This window comes from Drosophila subobscura, chromosome U (genome assembly GCF_008121235.1).
Source record: "Drosophila subobscura isolate 14011-0131.10 chromosome U, UCBerk_Dsub_1.0, whole genome shotgun sequence".
NCBI lineage: Eukaryota > Metazoa > Arthropoda > Insecta > Diptera > Drosophilidae > Drosophila > Drosophila subobscura.
Genome location: NC_048534.1, coordinates 8,630,887 through 8,655,736, shown reverse-complemented (window position 1 = coordinate 8,655,736; position 24,850 = coordinate 8,630,887). Strand labels below are relative to the sequence as shown.

Genomic DNA, 24,850 nt, shown 5'->3' with positions numbered 1-24,850 from the left:
TTGGGATTGTGCAAACAATTCAATCCAGCCCGGGAGCAGGTGAAAATATTTTCCACCGATTTGGATATTGTGTAAAGGTTTTTCTCACAGCCCGATCCGATCGGTCAACAAAGAAAGCCATCAAATAAAGTTTAAGCACACAAAAGCTACAAAAGACCCGAGGAGAGTCTTTTGGACTGCAGTCAATGACTTGGACAACCGGCGAGCGGGCCCCAGACCGAAACCCTAGTATCATCATGGGCCATTATCATTGTCTGCTTGGGCACAAAGCCCAACCTGATAAGCTCTCTGGCTCTGGCGCTAGCCGATTATGCAATCGCTACTTGAAGGGAGCTGAGTCTTTTCTAGAATTGCATTTCGGGGGGCTTCAGATAATTGGCTGTTCGGCGGGGTCGGAAAGTGAAATGTTGGTGAAGTGAGGCCGGCGATGAAATGGGAATTTGATAAACTGATTGATGGATTAGTTGATTAGACGTTATACCCGCCGCAGTAATGTTCGGGGGATCTGGGAAAATTGCTGCGATAATTGGGTGGAAAGCTGGAAATAGTGGAAATAATTTTTTAAACGCTCTTTTCTGATAAGAAGTGCGTTTTTCTGTGTCGGAAACTGTGAATGACTTGTTATACAAGAGGAAATCAATTTAATAATTAAACAAACTCGATCGGTTGGGTAGGTCAGAAGAATTGGGAAAGTTTTATGGAGATTATCTTGAGGGAAAAATGATCAAAAGCCTGAGTTAAACGAAGGTTTTCTTTTCTTATGAGAAAATATCCTTAAGGGCTTGAGGATTATTTCTTCACAGATGTCTTCATTAGGAGAAGTAATTTCTCAAACAATTCCATCCGCAAGCGAATCCCGGGGCTACTCATGGCGTGACTGTCCATTAAGTGATCAAAACAAGCATAATGACATGCTGATCCCCTTCCAAATGGGTTTGATGTGATGTAAGTCGGTAGTGATCACAGCGGGATACACCGAGCCACACACAACATTACCAACTGAACTGAAAGCAGAGCATTAATCATGGCCATATCATTAATATATGAATCAGTTCGCAGATGAATTGTTTGTTCAACAAAAGTGCCATAAAGTCATAATTAATGCGGCCATGAGCATGGAATTCAGCTTTCAGGGGCTACCGGTGAACAGCAACAGGGCAGAGATGATAGACACACGTCTGTCAGCCCCCGATGATGCTTTAAACGGTGTAAGTACACAATTCTTTTGGGGCGAACTCGAATTCTCGGACGCCCCCAAGCCGAGTGTTTATCTGCACTTCCGAGTCGGCTACGTGATGGCTAGCAATTGCAATCACAGAAGATGGCTTTTGGATGTGGATTGGCCACTTCTGGGTTCGATAAGCGCTTCGACGCTCCGACAAATGATTCACGTGAAAAATCCAAGCTCTCTGCTTGGCATTTCCTCATGTTGCCGGCTCAGCTCAGCAACACTTTCTCTTTCGAGCGCTCATCTGTGCTCTTTGCTTTCTCTTCGATATTTGCCCGGCCAAAACGTAGCTTGGCTCATTCCCTCTTCGACTCTGGCAACATGTTGCCGGTGCAGCCACACGATGAGCCAGCCCCATCGACGGTGGCAGCGTCGCAGTCTTCGTTTTGGCATCTTCGTCGCGAGCTTGGCTTAAATTGTTACCAAACGTTTAATGATCTTCAGTTAGTCTTCGAACTTTTACCGGACCAGTCGTGTCTGCGGCTTCCACCTGCAGCTCAAGCTCAAGCTCTCAGTTCCTCAGTGCGCCTCAAACGTTAACGGAATTTTAAACAGATCCGAGAGACCACCACTCGAATAAAAAGAAACAGAAACTGAATCATTTGCATAAAGCAAATAGAAAACGAAACGAAAATAAAACTGGCAAAAGTTTACTTGGATTTTGATCGTTGTGAATCGTTTCCCCATCGCATTTCTGACATTTCTCGCGCGCCCCTCCATCGTGTTTGTTTTGAAAGAAAATAGTGTAACGATATTGGGTTGCTCCAGCAAATAATTGATATTGGATTCGGTGTTTCGGTGAATCATGCGAGTCTCATTGGCACTGTGGGGCACTCTGTGCCTGTGGGTGGTCACGGCGAATGCACAGGGATTTATTCCGCCACCCAATGCGGGGCATCATAATGCGGTAAGTCTTGCTTTCAAAGTGTTTAAATTAACAACATAAATATGTATGCACAATGTACATCCTTGTTTATGTAAGGAGAATACATTTTCAAGACTTGGTGATCTATTAAATTGGTGTCAGTTCAGATGCTTGTTCCACATTCCCTCCCATTGACAAAGGCATTCATCAAATGTGTGCCAAGCAATAATCATCTAAATAGAAGAAAGAAATATTTAACACACAATTTGCATTCCCATTGAATGTATGCAAATATTTATTGTAGTCACCAAATTGACACAGTTTTTAGCTCAGATTGTTGCCCCAAATGGAATCCCAAAGAAAGTTTCCTGCCTGCCCTGCCCTGCCGCTGACCAGTACTCGCATAAATATGTCAAAACACGAAACTTATTCGGCTGGACGAGTTTTCAGAGACTGCGCCTAAATGTTAAGCAAATCCCAAACAGAAAATTCCACAGACTTGCATAAGACTTTCTATCAATAGAGGAGAGCGGGCCAGCTTGAAGTTCGATCTTAAGCGACTATTTAACAATTCAATTATTCAAATATTTGTATTCAAATTTCAATATTAATTGCGGCAGAATGTGCGCTGGCAGCATTGAAAACGAAAACGATTTTCAACGCCTCAATGAACTTTCCCTTTTCACAAAAATATTTTGATCGGCCTGCTGGCTTGATTAAATGAAGATGCAAAGGAAGCAAAGCGCCACGAATCGGACTGAGATGAGAGGCAGAGGCATGAGACAACGTTTAAGGCATCGCATCGCCGGTGTAGACCTGTGTCCAAACCTGTTCGCTTGGAGTGGTCAAGAAACTGAATACAAAAAGAAAACCCTCTTTCGGCAGCGGATGAACCGCAAACTGCAGAGTCATGTGAAATGTTTGAGAATCTCCTATGGAGTAATGCTTGGGGCTTTGCTTTGCTAAGTTGAAGGTCTCTAAGATATTTATTGTATCACCTAGATAATTGATTATCTCCAAGTTTGATTGGGGCCAGGCCACCGGCCACCCCCTCTCTGTAAGCTCTTGTTGATGTAAGCTGATCATGTTTGACATCCGCTGCCACAGTTTTCACTTTCATGGCCGAGTCCGAAAACTTTTGGCCAAAAGCCACAACAATTTACGATGTGAAATCATCTGTTTTGTTGTCTCCTCGTTTTCTGGTTGCCTAAGCTTTATGATAGGATGAACTAATGCCTATAATTGAGACTTGGATTACGTAAAAAGATTAATTCGATATTGTTCAAGCTGCAGGCAATGTTTTGATACGGGATTATGATGGTCTCCAGCTGAAGCTGAAGGTAAAGAAAAACGAACAGACATTGATCATAAAAGATGCTGTGGCTTTTAAGTGCATGTATGAGGAAAGAAAAGAAGACAAATGCAGACTCTCTTTCCTCAGCTGAATCCCATCTCGCACTGTATTGTCCTTAACCTTTGGACGCGACGCAGCCATTGACTTGCCGATTTCCTTTTCAATAAGTTTTAACAATTTTACCCAAAGCGTCGGGGAAAACGTGTCTTGGACCAGATAGCTGCCAACCCCATCTCTCACCATTGACATAAGTTTGCCACGGCAATGGCCTGCGATTGCGATTGCGGTTGCAACAGCAGCAGCAAAGACTTAGCCAAATACAAAGAGGGAAAAAGCCGTATCATCATCTTCCTTTTGTCTGGCAGTGAACAGGAACTGGTCGAAGCCGAAGCTGGATTTGATAGTTGCAGTCGCCTGTCTTAAGAGCTTTTGTTTTGTTTTGTTTTTGGGACTTGGGACTTGGCACTGAGACTTTTCGGAGGCTCTGCAATTTCCTTTGTGCGACTCGGTTTTTGTTTTTGCTATTGCTTAATTTTATTTTATTTTTTTATTATTTTGTACATTTATATATTGCCTCACGTAGCATTTGCAGTTGGGCTACTGCGTCGTGTAAACAGAAATTGCCGCCAACTTTGCAGCCAGGCAATGGCACTCGGCAACATCTGTTGCCCAGCGTCCATGTCCATCCATCCAGTACAGAGTTCACTGCGCCTGCGCTATAGTCAAAAGTTCCAGTCCCCAAAACAGAAATCCCCATCCCCATCCCGACAGATACAACAATTTGCTGTCGTTGAACATGTTTTGCTGGGCCTGACTGCCTGCCAAATTGTCTGCAAAAGTTTGTTGTTACTTTTTTACTTTTTTGTTTTGTTTTGTGGTATATTTTGCATTTATTTAACAGATTGTTTATTATTGTTTTACATCTTCTAGGACTTTCACTTTTGTGAAGTGAATTAAAAGTAAATATAAAAAGAAATAGGAGATAAATACTTAACCAGAATAAAATAGTTCCAAGTAGAATAAAAAGATCCAAAATGTTTGTAAGAAATTGTTTTAAATTAAACATTGGCACAAACATAATTTATGACATTATACAACCTATCGTACCTTTTCGATTAAGTGCAGCCCGAAGCCAACAAATATGTCAGACATTTCCCCGTGATTTACCTGGGGGCATGGCATTCATTGAAACTGGATGGCAATCATTTTATATGAATAAATATATATCTGACAGGCCCTCGGTCCGGCCCTACAACCTGTTCATTGTCGGTTCGCTTTTGTTGTCTCAGCACCACCAGCATCAGAGCCAGCAACTGCCACCACTAACATCCACAGTAAGAAATATAACAAGTCGCCGCGTTTCATTGTAATTTCTTTTTGCGAGTTTGGTTCTGGTCTTTTTCATGGCATGGAAAGTGGGTCAATCGAGAGATCTTTATAAATATTGTTGTTCGGTTGCATATTTATCTGAAAGATATTTTGGGTGAAGTGACAAACTGTTAATGGATTTGGCTTGAAAAATGAAAGTTGTTGGGGCACTGGAAGGTGTCCGTCCGATCGAAAGAGAGAGGATGATGGCACTTGCCAGGGCCCAAGAGCTAATCAAGCTTAGGGCCCAATCATCGCACCTCAATCGCCTTTGATGGCGTCTCACCAGTTTTCCACTTGAGGAAAGTAACAAGCTGCCATTAGCGAGGCGCCACACTAAATCGATTCGCATCAAACAAATCCCATTGAGATCGCTTTTCAGCTGCTAACCACAAACAAATAAAATAAGTGAACGCTAATCACACACTGAGAGGAGGCCCAATTGGGGTCTTGGGCTCTGGCTCTGTGTCTGCCCCACCATTAGTTACTTCTTTCTCAATTGTATTTATTTTCGTTGGACGCCATGCGGTCTTATTTAATTTGATTTGCTTTGCTTCCAACTGGTTTTCAGCTGATTGAGAATTAAATCAATTTCGTTTTTGAATGAGAGGAAAATTGTTCAAAGGGTGAATGGAAACAGAGTGCCATGCCTGATTGGGCAGAGGAGTAAATGGAAATGGAGTAACAGGGCTGCCCAGGAAACGAATATAAAATGTAGTTGAAAGTGTGATATAACTTTGATTATGAAATACAGTTTCTTCCTCTGTTCACTTGAGTTTCTCCAGTCTGTGTGACCTACATCGAAGCACAAGTATAACGTCGCGACTTTGGCTGGGAAAAAGTTAAAGAAAAATTACTTCCAAGAATCGCGGATCCCCCGCAAACTCGGGGACACGCGTTTGGAAGCGCCTTCCGCTTTCGATGGCTGCTCATCACTCTTCCGACTACTCAATTATTAAGTCATTAACATGCACTGTGATCTCTCCCAAACAGAGCGCCTGTTCCGCACAATTTAATGGTTACGATCGGTGGCATTATCCGAGGAAACAATAATTTCACATGCCAATTGCGGGCAAAACTTTTTGCCATTAAAATGACGCACAGCATCTGTCAGACGGGATGAGAAGGGAAAAGAAAGTAAAAGGGCTCGGCGACATAACTCATCGCCTGTTATTGACAGGCCACCGAGTGGCTTGTGGCTACTCTTCTTTGAGGTCATTAAAAGTCGCTTGGATTTCCCGAAAAGAGCAATGCCAGCTAATGTTCAAGCAAAATCGGTTTTCTCATGGTTATTGTTGCTTATTTACAAATTACGACAAATAGGAATGGGAGTTGGAGCCTGATGAATGCCGCAATTAGATGAGGTATGTGCAGTAAATATATCAAGGCAGTTTTCACCCACCATGCAGCAGCAGCAGGCAGCAGTACCCAAGCAGTACCAAGTGCAGCAAGTGCCAACTTCCGCATTACACATACGCCACGTGAAACGGGTTTGGCGGCGGTGGCAGCCTCAGCTGCATCTTCTTTCTCGCCATAACTCAACACGAATATGGCCAAAAGTCAAACGATCCTCGTCGAGGCTTCGCCTACCCCACACGTAATGCAATAGCCAAGCCCAAAGATCTGGCCCGACCAGGGACCGGGATCGTCCCGAGCCTCCGACTCTCTGAGCCTCCCGAGGCAGTTGAAGCTGGGCAACCCGTTATTGCCCGATGCTGTTGCACTTTCGTTTTTCTTATTGTGGCTCGCTGCCTTTTGTCTGGGTGAAAAGTTTATTGCGCGAAAATGAAGAAGCGTTTGTTGCTGGCACAGAGTTCCAAAACAAGATTTCAAATAGCCCGCTGCTGCCGCTGATGATGATGATGCTGTGGATGATGATGGTGGTGTGGCAGTGGCAGCCTCCAACTGCAATGGCATCTGCAACTGCTGGTGGGGCTGCTGGTTGGGTCTGGTCTGGTCTGCCGAAAGATGTTGCAAGCCGACGACGAGTTGCATAATTTGTGTGTTTTCCTCTTGGCTGTCTGGTGGGAGTCAAAGTTTTGTGGGGTTCGTTCGCCGTGCCTGAAACAAACTACAAAACTTGTCCATTGATTTGCACTTTATTTCTGTTTTGAGCGTAGAAAATTTGGAAAGAAATTATTTAATGGCATTTTTGTGGTCTGCGAGGTGCAATGGAAAACTGATGGAAAAAGCAGCGCCAGCTTTCGCCTGTGAATTGTGTAAAAATTAACTGAAATTCGGGTTGGGTCTTGGAATATGTCAAGGATTATGGGAGTTATCCAATGGGAATTGGGGAAAAAAGGGAAATATTATGGTGAAGCTTCGCTTTGGAGGAGTTAAATAACTTGAGAGGAGATACTCTGGTTAGTACCTGACAGGTCCAAACACGCCTCCCAACTTGCAACAAGCTGCAACCCACTTCACACTCTGGTGCAGCCAGCCTTCGTCTTCCCCTCGAGGCTCCTTCATGGCACATTATCGCCAGCGGCCGACCGAATACCCCAAAACTGTATCCCCACTCCCGCAGCCTCAGTCAGGCACTTTCAGTTTATTGTTGCACTGGAGTGGAGTTAAGAAAACACAGCCAAAAGCAAGGCAAAAGCAAAAGAAAAACACTTTTCGCAAGCTTGGCTGATTTTGAGCACCGCAGAAGTTCCAGTGCTGGCATTTCAGTTGCATTTTCCATTCGCTGGCAGCGTCCTCTTCTTCGGCGCCAAAAGTGTTTCGTTTTGTTGCAAAAAAATAAAATTTAATTTGCTGTGCGGTTCTCCTCCCGCTCTGCGCATTTGAGTGCATCAGTTGGGCATGCGAGGCAAGATGCATTTGGCTTTCGATTTCATCAGCACAAATGAGTCTGGGGTGAAGAAATTTCGAATGTGTATCGATCGAGCGAGCGGTGCAGAGCTTCACTGGATAACTGGAGATTCCAGAAACCGATAAACGTTTAGTAATTTTCTCAGATTACAGACGCATGGACAGGATCTCCCACGCGACGGCTAACTGGCTACCAACCTCAAGTTCCAGCTAACTCGGCTAAGGTTAGTAACCGCGGAACAATGGTCAGTGGTCAGTGAGCCGGCCAGATGGGTCTAACGACATTGTCGCGCTCCGTCCCATCCGGGTAATTGCTAAAAACTGTCACGAACTGCAGCCAAACAGTTTACTGACTCCGACTCCCGTTCCGAGCTCTGGGTACCACGGTGGCAACTCGAAACATTTGTCAGACCATAGACCCCAAGACCTTAGACAAGGGACTGGAGGCCGCAGGCCGAAGACCCTCTGCAATTTGCATGCACAGACCCCTGAGAGCCTTCTTTCGCGGTACGTCGGACCTGGCGCAGAGATTGCGTGACCAAAAACACAGAGACGGGCACGAGACCAAACCGAAAACCCGCAATGTGAGCATTTGGCGTATCAAGACCAACAAGGCAGCTCAGCACCGATAGGGTAACCGATATAATCTCAAAATAACTTAATTGGTTCCTGCGAAATTCAGGGAGCGGGGCGGGAGGATGTACAATTAAAAGAACCTCACTTTCGAATCCGAGACAGTTGGCTGTGGCGCACTGGCGCACTGCTAACCCATAAATTATGAATTCCAGCTGAATATGAAAAAGTTGTTCACTCCACACCAAACAATGGCGGCACATTTGACAAATGATATGCCCGGAGGGGGCACAAATGCAGTTCCAAATGCAGTTGCATGCAATGCAAGTGTGTAATTAAAGCATTAGACTGACTCTAAAACGGACTCCCAAGAAAGATTCGAAGCGTAGAAGACGGCATAGAGTGGGTGATGGGAATGCCTAATTGGCTTTCATGGAAGAAGTATCTAAGAGCTTAGGCCGCCAGGCATTGCTACGAAGACCTCGTGATCACACACAGCTCGACCTTACACCTTCACACTTTTCCCACAATTCGCCAAAGACGAAAAGTTACCCAAGGTCGAAACCCACATAAGCGGAGACCCCAAACGAAACCATTGCCTGACCCATATCCATCTCGAAAAGACGAACGCGACAAAAGCTTAATACTTCGCATCAATTGCAATCGAGTGGCTTCAATTCAAGTGACAGCCCATGAAAATGAGTAGACAAACAGTCCCAGCTCAATGGCTCTGCTCTGAAGTCACTAAAATAAATACGAGTTCGAGTTGGAGTTGGGGTTTGGAGAAATATCTAAGGTTGTGTGCTCCGCATTTCGCGCCATTGAAATTCCCAGTGACAAGGCAGGCAGGCAGGCAGAGATGGATGAATGGAGAAAAAAATTGCACAGACATTAAACTGCGCCTGGGATGATGGGCACTCGGATAACAAAGGTCCGAGACTTGAACGGGTTGATGCTGATGAGCGTGGAACGGACTGGGCGTGTCGGGGCTTTCACGGCGAAATTGAGTTACGAAATCCGATGAATGCAAATCTTTTGGGCACTCATCTCTTGAGCAAGACACAATTGCAATGAAAGCGAAATTACAATATTTTTGACGATCCTCCCGACTGTTCACTACTGTCCATCAACAGGCCGACCCAGGCACATAAATCTGCGGATCGATGTGGGCGCCAGAGCCAGCCCAGACAAGGCTGAGATACAAAGATAAATTGTGGCACGCAACTTCGCTTAGCTGCGTGCGCCAAAATTATTGAATTGGAAAGTAAAACTGCAGCGTATTTAAATTTATTTCCAGCAATAATATAATTTTCAGTGGTTTGTATTTTATGTTGTACTGACACGCAATTTGGGTTTAATAATTATGAGGATCTTTCAGGCGATTGTCGGCGAAATAATAATTGTGTTATGATATTATTTGGCCGATACTCTTAGTGTGCTTTCGGAAACTGAAAGTGTGTTGAGGTTGGAAATTGAGTCGTTTGTTTGCGAAGATGATTAAGGTCTTGATAGTGATGGATTGACGCACATAATCATTGGGAATAATGGCTGAGAGGCGCATACATAAGTGTGAGTCTTTATTTGAATTTCCCATCGGACTTCTTTTCTTCACTCATTTTCTATTTCACGTTCTCTGGTCTAGTGGCTGACCTTCCTCTTTGCGGACAGATTTCTCATCTTGTCAATTACCTTTGAGACTAACATCCGCCAAAACATAACGAAGCTCAGTTTAAGTATTGACTTAAAAAAACACTTTGCAATTAGCCATATGAACATGTTAATTGTCCAAAAAAAGCCACTGTCCCATAAACCCAAATTTCTCATGCCCAAAACCAAGTAAAATCTGAAAAAAGAAGTGGGTTTATTCAAATTACAATTGCTCGAATTAGTTTAGTACGGCGAGCATCTGCGAGATACAGCATCATGGCAGCAGCTGTGCTGCCGCTGCCCCTGACAGTGCTAATGATGTAATAAATCTACGGAGCTCGTAAAAAGTGTCAGAGTGTGTCAAATTAAAGAGAGCTTCCATGCACAAATTTGCTCCAGCGTCGACAGCCCGCTGCAGGTGGGAGCGTGTCCCAAATATCAGCTAACTGTGTGGGCCGCGTGGGTGCATCTGCCAGGAAGTAAGTTTGTGCAACTCTTGCCATTGGCACTCTGCCTGATTCGCTCACTCATTTGTCTGCATCTCATTCAATTACTCGCACGTTACATTTTGTGTGTCACTCGGGTATGAAGTGCTTAAACAGTCGAGAGATTGCACTAACCCGCAGGTGATGGTGCAATCTTTTAGGAGATTTGTGAATGCAAGAGATGTAATTAACTGCGAGTCGCAGTGGGCTGCCGGAGGATCTAACGGTGGCCAAGTTGAGAAACAACATATAGAAATGATTAAACAAGTTTCCACAACACTCGAATCGAGTTCTCTTTGAAGTTATTTGACTACAAAAATATCATATATTTTATTCTTTAATAAATGTATGGGTAATCCTAGACCCAAATGCATTGCTACACTCGTATTACACTCGTACTAAACAAACACAATTACTCGTATTAGCTCTCATTTGTCGAGTATCGTGGATCTAAAACCTTTTAAACTGGTCAAAAAAGCAGTCACAATCATACAACTCCCATCAGCCTCACACTCGGCCAATTTCGGGTCTCTCGCAGACAAATCGCGCTAAATTATAAACAGTTTTACAAGCGGTTTCCCTCTCTTTTTTGTGAGTAAGGTTGGGAATGGTTGGTTGGGGCAGCGATAGCATCTTCTGTATAACTAGGAGTACGAGTACGAGTACGAGTGGAATTACGGAGCTGACCAAGTTTCTTTTGGCCGCTTCTTGTTTGTGCAAAGCGATTGTTAAATAACATTTGTGCTTGCTTTTGCTTTTATTGTGGTGCTGGCGGCATTTGCCTGGAACCTTTCATTGTTGCTGCCGAGTGGCTTCTTTTGCTTCCATGTGGCCAGTGGATGCAGACCATGCCATACCATACCCCTTTCCCTTTCGTTGTAGTTGTAGGTGTTGGCCAAAGCCTCGCTTGAGGCAATTTCTTACTTACCTCAGTTAATTACACAATTTTATGTAAATTTCACCTTTTCCTTTTGCTGCTGCTGCTTTTTCTGGGGCTATTGTTGCTGGGCATTCTTTTGTGCGGCCGCAAATTAATTACTTATTTGCTTAGCGGCTAAACAATTTTGTTGGCAATTAAAATGCCTTTAGGAAATCCAAAAAAATATTTCTGTTTCTTTTTTCGGGGCATCTCTGCACCCCAACTGCAGCCATTTGTCGATAGTCGGGAAAAGTGAAAGGGAATTGCCAAATTTACGGGCTGTTGACCAACAGTCTGAATGGAACCCGAAATGAGGCAGCGACTCTAAAAAAACGAAGCCATCAAAGGCCATCAAAAGCTTATTATGCACATTTTATGCAGTGTGGAAACTGTCAACAGTCACTGTCGAGGGGCTAACCAGTTCTGGCAGTTGATAGAAAACCAAAGCCACAGTGCCTGTACCCAAACCCAAAATGCGGAGTCAGTTCTGAGCTAACTGTATTCAGATGGGATCGATGAGATGCTGAAACTAAAACTGATGTTGAAATGATGTGAGCACGATCTCGCAGATCAGACTTAGATTGAGTTGATGCCCTGCGATGATAAGTTAGACAATTCAATGAGCCGTTAAATGCCGATTGCAGTACAATAATAAATCAATTTTGGGTAACGATCTGGCATAGATTTGGTAAAGGGTTGTTTACTTACTGGTAGATGTTGAAATGTTGAATATTCATTGAATACTTATTAGACTATTTGCTAATAATAAAAGAGGTTCTTATTGCTGAGAACACTTGTCACCGTTTAAAGTTCATTATAATTGGCCGACTTGTCCAAGCTGCTAACAAACAACAACGATTGAATCTAAAAATAAAAACAGCAGCTTCGTTTCCCACAATGGCATACGAGTGGAGCACCGTTAGCTTTAGTGGCCCATTAGCCGGCAGTTGGAATTGATGCCAAAACTGACATCTGACATGTGCATCTCTTTTTATGGCCAGAACACAAATTGCAAAACATGTCTGCAAGCGCCTCCGAAAAGATCCTCAGATCTGACTGAAAACGACCTTGAAACTTCACAAACCACCAAAAAATCTCGAGGAAGACAAACAAAAAGTCTACAAATCCAACAGCCAGGGGGAAAAACTCCACAAACACACAAATTCAGTGCAAAACGTAAAGGCAAATGCAGACTTGTGCATGCGTTTCTTGGTTGGCTGCGGGGTAGGACAGGAAATCCGAAAGGCAATGGGGAAAAACGGGGCCAAATCGGATGCCATTGGCCATCGACATGACCGAAAAAACTGGAAACTAGAAAACTTGCAAGAGTTGTAAGAGGCCGCAATGCCGTTGCGCAACTGGGGACTTGAAGAATTTACTGCATCGTCTCGGCTTTTGCGTAACTCTTAATTAAGCGAATATCTCTGGGGGCGCGTGTTGCAGATCTTCTAATTTGAACTATTAAATTCTAATTAGCATAAACAACTTAGCTGCTGACTAAATGTCTAACAAATCACTTTCACTGCGAAACGAAACCTAGCCCAAAACCATAACCAAGACCAAAACCGAGACTGAAAACGAAAACAAAAAGAAATTTCCAAATTCGCTTTCATTTTGTATCCCATCCAGAGGAGGCTGTGGACCCGATGTGTGATGAGAAATCAATTATGAATTATTAACAAATTAGCTGGGAGCTCGAGTCATGTAACTGACAGGTACATCACGGATCACAACGCCCCATCAAACTTGTGAAAAATGCTGCTTTCGGCGGGATCTATAAACTGGTTTGCCATCACATCACTTCTACTACCTCTTGCCAGCAAGCTCACGCCGTATCTTCTCTCATTAGCATAAGGCCCATTTGATTTGACGGCCCTCCAATGAAAACGTATTTGACATGAATTAGAGTTTCTAGACGGCTAAATGACTGCTGACCAAACCCCTTACGTCTGCATCTTGGGAACTTTCTTTGTGTATCTAATGCAAACTTCGAGTTGTTGATCAATTTATGCGATTTTCCAACCACGCGACATAAACATCCAACATAATTTGCCCATTATGATTAATAGTTTTTCCCAATGTTTTGGATGGTGTCTCTTGATATCCGTTACTCAGTCGAGTTGTCAATCACTTGACACCTTCAACTCCAGTAGTGAACAGTGAGGCGTCAACGGCGTGGGTTGTGGTGGCATTTGGCGACAGCAATAACCACAAAAACCTGCCATGGACCTGCCAGAGAGCTCCAGTGCCTTTCGTTGGGACTGCGCATGCGCAGCGCATTAGCTGGTCATTGATTGGTGGCGGCTCGCACTGGCATTTAAAAACGAAAGCGTTTTGCATACGAGTGTACAAGTGCCGTGAAAATGTTGAATGAGCACGCTAAACCATGAAATTGACATGTCGAACATACAAAGAGAGGCTGGGATTTCAAAGAAAAGGGAAAAGAAATATGACAAACCCTATGAGGACAGACAGGGTTCAGTGGCTTTGGGGCTGGGATGTTGATTGCCTTGGCAGTTGATTGATGATTGATTGAGGTTTTCACCAGACGAGTAATTTGTGGAGAAAAGTCATGTTTAGAGAGAAAGAAAATTGTGAATGAAAAGCCAAAATTGATGATACAGATGCATGACAAGCCATTGTAGGAGCCAACGAAGGTTGGCTAGCTGGATGATAGGCTAGAAAATACTTGGTGGCCGACTATCTACTAAAAAGAAAATACACAAATAATGTAAAACGTGTTCGGCAGCCTCCCAACTCTCTCGTTCACCTGTTCCTCCACCTCCAAACACATTGAACTTTTCTCCAAGCTAAACTTTGGACTGCGATTAAGTTGCATAATCAAACGCCGCCCCACTGACAGCAACATCATCCAGCAACATCGGCTGGGGCTGCGTCTGCGAGATGATGAGGCGCGGCATTAGCGGCAACAACATAATTACCATGCGAAAAGAAAGATCTGTGGATGGCGGGGGGAGCGACTGATAACGCCTCAATCTCGCATCTACGGAGACCAGAAAAAAAGAAAAAGATTTATGACCCGGGCAATTAATTTGTACATACAGCAGCCATCAAGCCATAAACCAAACAGAGAAACAAACAAGATCTAAGCCTGCCGCTGTGCAACGTGTCTACGCTCCTCCTTCTGCCTGTGTTGGATAATCATTGCTAAACATTTTCTGGCCGATGCCCCATGTCCAATGTCCGACTTGGTACCTCGATGGGTCTTCTCTTGGTGTATTACAGGCAGTTCAAGGGGCGTGCTTGCCTGAGAGGTTGTATAAGCGGGCTCTATGGGATAAGTTCGCTAATGACACTTGCAGATGGGAGACAATGGAAGTGGGTTAGCATGCGAATGGAGAAGAGTTCAAATGGGAGGATTAAAGTTGATCTAACTTGAAATTGGATATAAATACCATGAGTTGCAGTAGTTGGGTTAACCTGATCTGTGATCTATTATTACGTGATCTCTTTGCAAACTAGTTCCGTCACTGTGCCAATTTGTGTGGACTTCAACTTGACCGAGTAGCCCCCAAAAAGGACCCCAGAGCAATCCCGAGACGCGTTATCTCGTTTTTATTTTTAGCATCTAAAATGGAGCAGAAACTGGTTCATGTCTATTTATGGGGCGAGTCGAGGGGCTTTTACTTTTTCTGTGTCAGTTTCCATTGCATGCCAGCGAAGGAGAAACCAGGTGATGATGGACCTGAAGCGGGTTTTTCTGCAATACTTACACGATGATGCAATGGTGATGGAAAGTTGTACGAGTAATCTCACGTTTTGCCCTCTCTTGCATTCCATTGCAGCCGCCCTTTCACAACTCGCATCGCCGCCAGCTGAATCTGCAGCAGTACAACCATCAAAACTTTGTCCAGGCAGGCGTCGAGTTGCCCATTCCCCACCGCCAGCAGCAGCAGCAGCAGCAACACACACATCTGCATCACCAGGCACCGCAGCAGCATCGATTCGGGCAGTTCCCACAGCAACAACAGCAGCAGCAGCCGTCTCCCACCCAGCAGCAACCTCATGGAAATCAGCAGTTCCAACGGTCCACCCAAAGTCAGCTGCAAACGGCCCCTCAATTCCCTCAGCAGCAGCAGACACAGCAGCAACTGCCATCGGCTTCCAGCAATCTGGATCTTCATCATCAGAACTTCTTGGACTTGCGAAACTACGCGGGTTCCCAGCAGCAACAACCGCAACATCAGCACCCCCAGCAGCAACAACAACAGTTGCCACAGCGCCACAAACAATTTGGTAAGATCTGGCTGAAGTCAATTCAAAAACTGGTTCATAGTTTACCCTAGTTAACCCTCGAATGTTATGTTCCATCTCTTAGATTCCCGCTTGCAGTCCACAGCCTTTCCACCACAGCCCTCAAGGGAGACCTACCAGCAACAGCAAACCCAACAGTTTGCCTACCAGCAGCCCGGATCCCAGCAATTCGTATCCCAAGTTCTGCCTCAGACCACACAAAAGTTGCCCAGCCAGGCGCCCGTTCCCACCTTCCAGACCATTCCTCAACAGACACCTCATCCCATTCAGCAACAACAGCAGCAGCAACAACAGCAGCAGCAGCAGCATGGGCAGTTCAACTATCAGCAACAGCCAGCCCCTCCGCAGTACCAGTTGACACCCCAACTGGGTCTGCCTGTACCTCTCTTCAGCACCTTGCAATCCACACCCTTCCCAGCGCAGCCCACGAGAGAAGCCTTCCAACAGCAGCCGCAACAGCAGCAGCAGCAGCAGCAACCCCAAGGTCAGCAATTCCAGCACCAATTTGTAAATGCTCCCGCTCAGCATCAGCCAGCAGATCAGGAGTACAAGCAGAAGCTCATCCAGAAGCACGAGCAGTTTGTGGCAAAGCAATACGAGAAGTCGCAGCACAAGGTGCGCCAGCAGCATGAGGAGTTCCTGGTCAAGCAGCATCAGATCAAGCAGCACATTCTACCGACGATCATCACCCAGCATAATGGCAACTACCAGCACTCGCCCTACGGTGGAGTTCCGCAACGTGGCCGCCCGGTGGCCCATCCCACAGACTACAACCAGTTCAGCAGCGCCCTCCAGCAGTATTACAAAGAGCATCCAACGACGACAACGACCACGACGACGACGACAACAACCACTGAGGCCACCACTACGCCCAAGAAGAACATCTATGCCCAGGTGAAGTCGGAGCTTGGAAAGTTTCCCACCCAGAAGGGAACCAGCAAGAAGCCTGTCAAGACCTTTGCCCGCGATGATCTGTTGAAGCAGCTGAAGGCAGCCCTCTCAGAGGCACCACAGGAGCCGCTGACCGGCAACAAGACCTACGACGAAATGGATCTTCTGCTGCCCAATGGCCAGCGAGTGCAGGTGATCCGCACCACGGACCCAAACCTCGTGCAGGGACAGAAAGCGTATTCGCAGGAGCAGCTGCAGACCCTGCTAGCCCAACAGGGGCTCGGATCAGAGGCCAAGTTGAGTCTAAGCGATGTGGCTCCCAGCAAGAGTAAGGATCTGGAACTGCCCGGCGGTGGTAAGGTGCAAATCCTGCGCTCCCCAGATCCCCAGGAGTCCGACACCCTACCAACCGGATCGCTGCCCGGAGGTGTAGATCTGTCCAGTCTGGCAGCTCTCTATGGCGGTGGAGCAGGTGATATACAGGGAATTAGCAGTGGAGCTAACAGCATCGCCAGCTCCGCAGTTATCACTTCAGATTCCGATGAGCCACCCTCCCTGGAGGAGCTGGCCAAGCGCGGACTAATTCCCGATGGCTATGAGATCGAGGGTCTGAGCCCAAAGGCAACGCCTGCGCCTTCACCGGTGCCATTGCCGGCCAAAAAGAAGGCCACCTACGTGTACCTCGAGGAGCAGGCCGACGGCAGCTTTAAGATCCAGGGAGTCAAGGCCAATGGCGAGAAGGAGACTAAGCAGACTGGCGCCGAAGTTGAGAGCATACTGGAGCGTATCAGGAGCGGTGAGATCAAGCTGCCGCCTTCTGTCTCCCGCCTGACCCTGCCCAACGATGAGCTGGTGGAGATCAAGAGCGGAAAGATCATCCAGACAACCCGTGCACCACTTACAACTACCAGCAGCACAACAACCACCACAACGACCACCCCGGCTCCATTCGTTTCCCGCGGCACGCCGACCAATCATCGCCAGTACCATCCATCCAGGACATCGACCACAAGCACAACCACAAGTGCGCCCTACACACCCCGCTACAGCCCCATCTATGAGAGCAGCACCACCAATGCGGCAGCTGCGAGCCTCATCCGAACCACGCCCGCTCCAGTGTACAGCTCTTCGCCGGTGACAGCTTCTTCGTATCTGGGAGGAGGCTCCGTCTCCACCCACCTGCCGGTGGTTACCGAACGTCTCTCGGATCTTGCCCACACACAGGAGCAGTTGCCACCTGCGCCTCAGTATGCTGACGCCCTTGTCCAGGAGACCGAGAATACAGAGAAGGCGGCCCAGGCTGGTCCGGGTGCGAGCTCCGTTCTCTCCAATCCGAGCGAGGATCTGCTGCAAATATTGAAGTCGAACGGACTCTTTGCGATGGCCAAATACCTCCGCCAGTCGGGCTTGGACAGCATTCTGAACGAGACAGGACCCTACACCATCTTTGTGCCCACTGACAAGGCTTTCAAAAATCTCCTGGTACAGTTGGGTGGACCCGAGCGTGCCGAGGAGAAATTCCAGTCCAATCCAAGGCTGCTGAGTGGGGTAAGTGTGTTATCTGCATGCTGAGAAAAGTTACTCAATACTCAATTGCTTTTTTGTAGCTATTGCTCCACCATGTGATCCCCGGAGCATTTGAAATTGCTACGCTGCAGGACGAGATGACGGGAGTGTCCCTTGCTGGAACACAGCTCCGCGTCAATCAGTACAATATGCACGACCAGGAGTGGAATGATGTCACTGTAAGTAAACGCTTAAAGCATTTCCCCTAGCTGCTTAACGATCAAATCTCTCAATGCAGCTCACCACCATCAATGGAGCCATGGTTGTGCTGAATAAAAAGGATATTAAGATCCCGCAGGGAGTGGCTCATGCCGTGGATCGTGTCATGTTCCCACTGCCCGTGGGGGATCTTCTGCAGACTCTGCAATCTGATCGCGAGGGTCGCTTTAGCAACTTCCTCAAGATCCTTTACACCTCTGGACTGTCCGAAAAGCTGCAGAGCAAGGGTAATTAATAGTAAATTTAACCCATAATTTGCATTGATTATCATGATTGATTTAAGGTGTAAAAACGTACACTGTTTTCGCTCCTGTGGACAAGAGCTTCAGTGAATTGGATTCGGACACGCTGGAGAAGCTCTATAACGACAAGGAAGCCGCCGAGCAGTTTGCCATGAAGCACATAGTGCCTGGAGCTCTCTTTTCCGCCGGTATGCGTTTCTACCAGGTTAAGGACTCGCTATACACGGGAAAGACCGTGATTCTGCAGAAGACGTCTGCTGGCAAGATCAAGGTGAACGATGCCCAGATGGTGACGTCCAACATTCCCGCCACCAATGGAGTGATTCACGCCTTGGACGGCGTTCTTGCGTGAAGAGATTAAGAACTGGCCAAGGAGATTATATCGGCCTTGTTATCGCGGTTTTTCGTTTAGCCTTAAGACTTAGATTAAGCGAGGAGGAGAAGGAGTCTTCATCAACCACATCCAAAATTGTTAGTGAAATCTTGCCAACGCCTTGGGAGGGCCAAACAAATTGCCGTCTTTGGACAAATGGTGCAAACCCGCAGTGAGACATGAGAATATGTACACAAAGATTTGGTGCTTCCATGAACTGTCCTGTATTTTTCTTTTTCGCCTTCATAAAACAGTCATTACAAATAGTTCAATTTAAGAGAAGAGAAAACATGTGTAAAAAAACCAAGAGTATGGAAACAGAAGGGGATCTAATCTAAGTTCATTTCTAATTTATTATTTTGGCATTACATTAAATGCAAGTTAATTTACTAAATTCTGTAAAATAAACAATATATAGTTAAGTACAAAAATACATACTCTTTTTGTTTCAACAAACTATAAGTCGAAAATATGGACAAGTATTTTTCAGAGGCAAAAGTAAGTAGCGTCCAAAACCATGACATTTCATTACATTTCAATTTCTTGTGTCTATTTGGATACATTCTTACTTGAGTGAAATATTGAGTAAGTACATTGTCGGTCTGCATTAGATAAGTGGTTGATTCATTTCAGTTTTACTGACAACTTGTTCATAAGCTTACAAATATTTACAGTCGTAAATTTTCTTTTTTATGTGCTTTTGGGCTTAAATTTAGGTACAAGATTTTGTTACAAAAGTGATTCTTGATTGGGTATAGTGATTTGTTGCTTAAATAGAAACGTTTGCTTATGCCTAAATAGCCTGTTTATGTAATATTTTGTAAAGGTGCTTTACTGTTTATAGTTTATAACAATTTGATGCAAATTGTGTGAACAAACTCTCATTTTCAAATGTAATTTAAATTATCATAGCTTGTCTAGTTATATAATTTGAAACAGGGACAATTGACGTATCTAAAAACTACACCGCTCTAAGAATTCTGATCAATAGAGACGATAGTTATATAAATCTGAAATGAGTCTGTTCCCCTGATTTTGATTATATAGATTAGATTAATCCCAAGCCTCTAAACTATCAGAAAAGATTCTTATTTTTAAACCAGAAGTTTATGCCTCCCTCAAATTTCAATTCTTTGTTTGGAGTTTTTCAATATTTCTTTGCACATGTTGTTATCAAAGTGTTGATACATTTTGTCTCCTTGCCCACCTGTACAGACAGTTTTACGGGAATGGGGCGGCAGTCTAGAAAAATAATAGCACTTTGTTTCACATCGGGCTATTTTAGTCAACCCCGAAAGATCTGCAGATTTACTTGATTCCCCATAAATGTGTGTTCTTCCCACATTCTTAACACAACCGTAGATAAAACCAAGTTCAACTTCAACATTTCGTGAGTTATTTTGAAAAACAATTTCCGACCCATTAAGCTAAGTGCAGGACGTAAATTCAGGAGCTGTCAGACGCTTATCTCGACTACCTTGCCTGGTGCTTTGTCGTTCATTAACTCCAACTTAAAATAAAATAGCTATCGAGGAAGAAAGTACATAAATGGTGTACACAGCCATGTTGCATCAGTGAAATCCGGAAGGTCAAGATGGTAAGAACCGAACGGTCGGGAAGTTCTTTTAAATAATAAACGAATTTTTCCTTCCAGATCCGGAGTAGTTTTGTTGTTGTTGTGCTGTGGACTGCACTTCTAACAACCACCCTTAGCGCACAGTCAACAGAAGAAGCAATAGCAGAGGAAACAACAATAGATTTACAAAATGAACGAGCATCAATCTTATGCACTCTATTTCCACGATTACCAATATGCAGAACCACTATACCTCCTGAAATAACCACAACTACCGAGGAATCAACAACCACTGAAGCCCCTACAACTACCCAGGAAACAACCACCACTGAAGCCCCTACAACTACCGAGGAAACAACAACCACTGAAGCCCCTACAACTACCGAGGATACAACAACCACGGAAGGCCCTACAACTACCGAGGATACAACAACCACTGAAGCCCCTACCACTACAGAGGAAACAACAACCACTGAAGCTCCTACAACTACCGAGGAAACAACCACCACTGAAGCTCCTACAACTACTGAAGTCCCTACAACTACCGAGGAAACAACAACCACGGAAGCTCCTACAACTACCGAGGAAACAACCACCACTGAAGCCCCTACAACTACCGCGGAAACAACAAACACGGAAGCTCCTACAACTACTGAAGTCCCTACAACTACCGAGGAAACAACAACCACGGAATTCCCTACAACCACAGAGGAGACAACGACAACTGAAGCCCCTACAACTACCGAGGAAACAACCACCACTGAAGCCCCTACAACTACCGAGGAAACAACCACCACTGAAGCCCCTACAACTACCGAGGAAACAACAACCACTGAAGCCCCTACAACTACCGAGGATACAACAACCACGGAAGGCCCTACAACTACCGAGGATACAACAACCACTGAAGCCCCTACCACTACAGAGGAAACAACAACCACTGAAGCTCCTACAACTACCGAGGAAACAACCACCACTGAAGCTCCTACAACTACTGAAGTCCCTACAACTACCGAGGAAACAACCACCACTGAAGCCCCTACAACTACCGAGGAAACAACCACAACTGAAGCTCCTACGACTACCGAAGAAACAACAACCACTGAAGCCCCTACAACTACCGAGGAAACAACCACCACTGAAGCCCCTGCAACTACCGTGGAAACAACAACCACTGAAGCTCCTACGACTACTGAAGCTCCTACAACTCCCGAGGAAACAACAACCACTGAAGCTCCTACGACTACTGAGGAAACAACCACCACTGAAGCTCCTACGACTACCGAAGAAACAACAACGACTGAAGCCCCTACAACTACCGAGGAAACAACAACCACTGAAGCCCCTACAACTACCGAGGAAACAACAACCACTGAAGCTCCTACAACTACCGAGGAAACAACCACCACTGAAGCTCCTAAAACTACTGAAGCCCCTACAACTACCGAGGAAACAACCACCACTGAAGCCCCTACAACTACCGAGGAAACAACCACCACTGAAGCTCCTACGACTTCCGAAGAAACAACAACCACTGAAGCCCCTACAACTACCGAGGAAACAACCACCACTGAAGCCCCGACAACTACCGTGGAAACAACAACCACTGAAGCTCCTACGACTACTGAAGCTCCTACAACTCCCGAGGAAACAACAACCACTGAAGCTCCTACGACTACCGAGGAAACAACCACCACTGAAGCTCCTACGACTACCGAAGAAACAACAACGACTGAAGCCCCTACAACTACCGAGGAAACAACATCCACTGAAGCCACTAAAACTACCGAGGAAACAACAACCACTGAAGCCCCTACAACTACCGAGGAAACAACCACCACTGAAGCTCCTACAACTACCGAGGATACAACAACCACGGAAGGCCCTACAACTACCGAGGATACAACAACCACTGAAGCCCCTACCACTACAGAGGAAACAACAACCACTGAAGCCCCTACAACTACCGAGGAAACAACCACCACTGAAGCTCCTACAACTACTGAAGTCCCTACAACTACCGAGGATACAACAACCACTGAAGCCCCTACCACTACAGAGGAAACAACAACCACTGAAGCTCCTACAACTACCGAGGAAACAACCACCACTGAAGCTCCTACAACTACTGAAGTCCCTACAACTACCGAGGAAACAACAACCACGGAAGCTCCTACAACTACCGAGGAAACAACCACCACTGAAGCCCCTACAACTACCGCGGAAACAACAACCACGGAAGCTCCTACAACTACTGAAGTCCCTACAACTACCGAGGAAACAACAACCACTGAAGCCCCTACAACTACCGAGGAAACAACAAAAACTGAAGCCCCTACAACTACCGAGGAATCAACAACCACTGAAGCCCCTACAACTGCTATCGAAGAGGCAACAACGGAGTGGACCACTTCTTCAACCGACTCGCAGCCAAGTATAGAGCACCACATACATTATCACGAGATATTTGGAGCGCCAGGATTTGTGCTACCTTTGCCAGGACTTCCACTTCCACCATTGCTGTTTCCCGGAAGTACCTCACTAACACCAGCTGATGCTTCCATACTTGGCATTATTCCTGTACCTCCTCCATTACCTAAACTACCTCCACTACCTCCACCACCTCCACCACCATTTTTGCCAAGACCACCAGCACTGTTTCCCTTTCACAACATATTCGGAAAATAGGATACAGTTCACATCTTAAAAAAAAAATTACAATTTTAAATTAAGAGTACCATATTCTGCGCAACTAAAAATATTTTGGTTTTCCTGCAGTTCCATTCCGGGTGCTTGGTTTTGAAAAATCTTCAAAAAGCAGCACATTTTAAATATTTCTATTCAGATTCGAATGATTGAGCTATGTTTTCATATTTATCATTTTGATATACATACATAATAACAACCATTTTTCGTTGCCAGTGGCCGATTGATTCTTAAAGGAACGAGGAGGAACGTTGTGAGCCGTTGCTTAAGCAGCGCCACTACTTGTATACCCTCTACTGTCTCTACTTAGCCGGAATATATGTACATACATATGAATAAGTAAACTGTAAAAAGATACCAGGATGTGCTCTTTAACCGAACTATGTTATTGCCTTTTAAAGTGCATACACGACCACTACACCGAAATGGCAACATGTAGCTGCCATGTAAAATACGTAGACAAAAGTTGGAAGCGCCACTGTGAAAATGTACTACTGATTTGAGTTGCCTATAGCGCCATCTCTATGTGGGGTGCATCGATACTATTGTACTGTAAGGCGCTTGAGTCTCTGCTATTTAAACAACTACATGTTGACAAAATCGAATGAAAACTAGATGGGAATAGGAGTAGACAAAATTTCAAAAGAAATACGGTAAATTAACTCCTAGATGGGCATCTACCGCTGCCACCCCCACGCTGTGCGAGGTCCTAGGGGCACATGCTAAATTTTTGATGGCCTCAAATAAATTATTTAATATAAAGAGTTCAGATGACAGATTCCGCCAAGACATGTTGGAGGTAAAACCAAGCCCTTAAAAATCGCTGAGCAGGTTCATAGTTTCTGCAATCGAGTCAAAAGTATTGGCGAAGAAGCGATAATCTCTCATTGTGGTTGTGGCTCTGGGTTTGGTGGTTAGTTTTCTTATAAGAATATATAATAAAATATTAACAGGTCTCGATGGTTGGCAGAAATTAACGAACAAGCTGTGTCTGCTGAACACCTGAGCCTTTTGTAAGTCACAAGTTTTAGACAGACATCCTTTCCAATGTCTTTCAAAGAAAAAAAATGTATCTTTCCACATCCACGTTGAAATCTCTAAGTAATTAATAGATAGGTTTTTAATGTACATATAATTCTCATAAATTCTTTATTAAATCGATTTTTAAAATGTTGTCTTGTTTCCACTCGTGATTCCTCTGTTCGGGCTGGTTTAATTAGTTTACTCTTCTCAGCGAATGCCGCTCATTGTGGTACGTTTAAGTACTCTTCATAAATATCCCGCGCCTTGATCGAATTCTTTTGGATATTTATTTAGTTTGGTTTAGTCAATAATTATCTGTTGGTTAAATAATTGTAGCAATTTATTTATATTATTAAATTCTATAATCTGCCTTTCATAGCGAACTCCCATTTAGAGTTTTCGCTTCCTCACATCCCTATGTAACCGATGTTCCTCTGTGTTTTCCAGTGTTTGTGTGTGGTGTGTGGTTTTTTTACATGCACATTTATAGTTGCAAAAAACATTAATGGCTATTTTGTATTTAATTACTTTATTTGGTATATATACTTCCATAATCGAATGTGAGTAAAAAGCAACAGCAAAACAAAAATGTAAAAATTCAAAATATATACACCTAATGGCAGGTAAACCAGTCGAACTGAGGGACATTAAACAAGAAACTGGAAACAGTGTACAAAACGTAGTTGTTTCTAAACTTTAAATACACATTTACCAACTTCTATTCCG

The 24,850-nt window shown here is 44.9% G+C and overlaps 2 protein-coding genes across 3 annotated transcripts; both read left to right on the top strand.

Annotated features, from left to right (window-relative positions):
* Positions 1–1,664: 1,664 nt before the first annotated feature.
* LOC117902714 lies at positions 1,665–19,236 on the top strand. The gene is made up of 6 exons (XM_034814276.1): positions 1,665–2,135; positions 15,060–15,510; positions 15,593–17,967; positions 18,027–18,164; positions 18,224–18,431; positions 18,488–19,236. The coding sequence occupies exons 1-6, from the start codon at positions 2,034–2,036 to the stop codon at positions 18,796–18,798; spliced, it is 3,585 nt and encodes a 1,194-aa protein (XP_034670167.1). The 5' UTR covers positions 1,665–2,033; the 3' UTR covers positions 18,799–19,236.
* Positions 19,237–20,383: 1,147 nt separating this feature from the next.
* Positions 20,384–23,241, top strand: LOC117902716 (proteoglycan 4). 2 transcript variants are annotated; one of them, XM_034814280.1, is made up of 4 exons: positions 20,384–20,416; positions 20,474–21,250; positions 21,323–21,840; positions 22,780–23,241. In XM_034814280.1, the coding sequence occupies exons 1-4, from the start codon at positions 20,414–20,416 to the stop codon at positions 23,081–23,083; spliced, it is 1,602 nt and encodes a 533-aa protein (XP_034670171.1). In that variant the 5' UTR covers positions 20,384–20,413; the 3' UTR covers positions 23,084–23,241. The 2 variants fall into 2 exon arrangements, with proteins under 2 accessions (XP_034670171.1, XP_034670172.1); XM_034814281.1 differs by having other exon boundaries at positions 21,323–22,019; positions 22,281–23,241.
* The last annotated feature ends 1,609 nt before the right edge of the window (positions 23,242–24,850 follow it).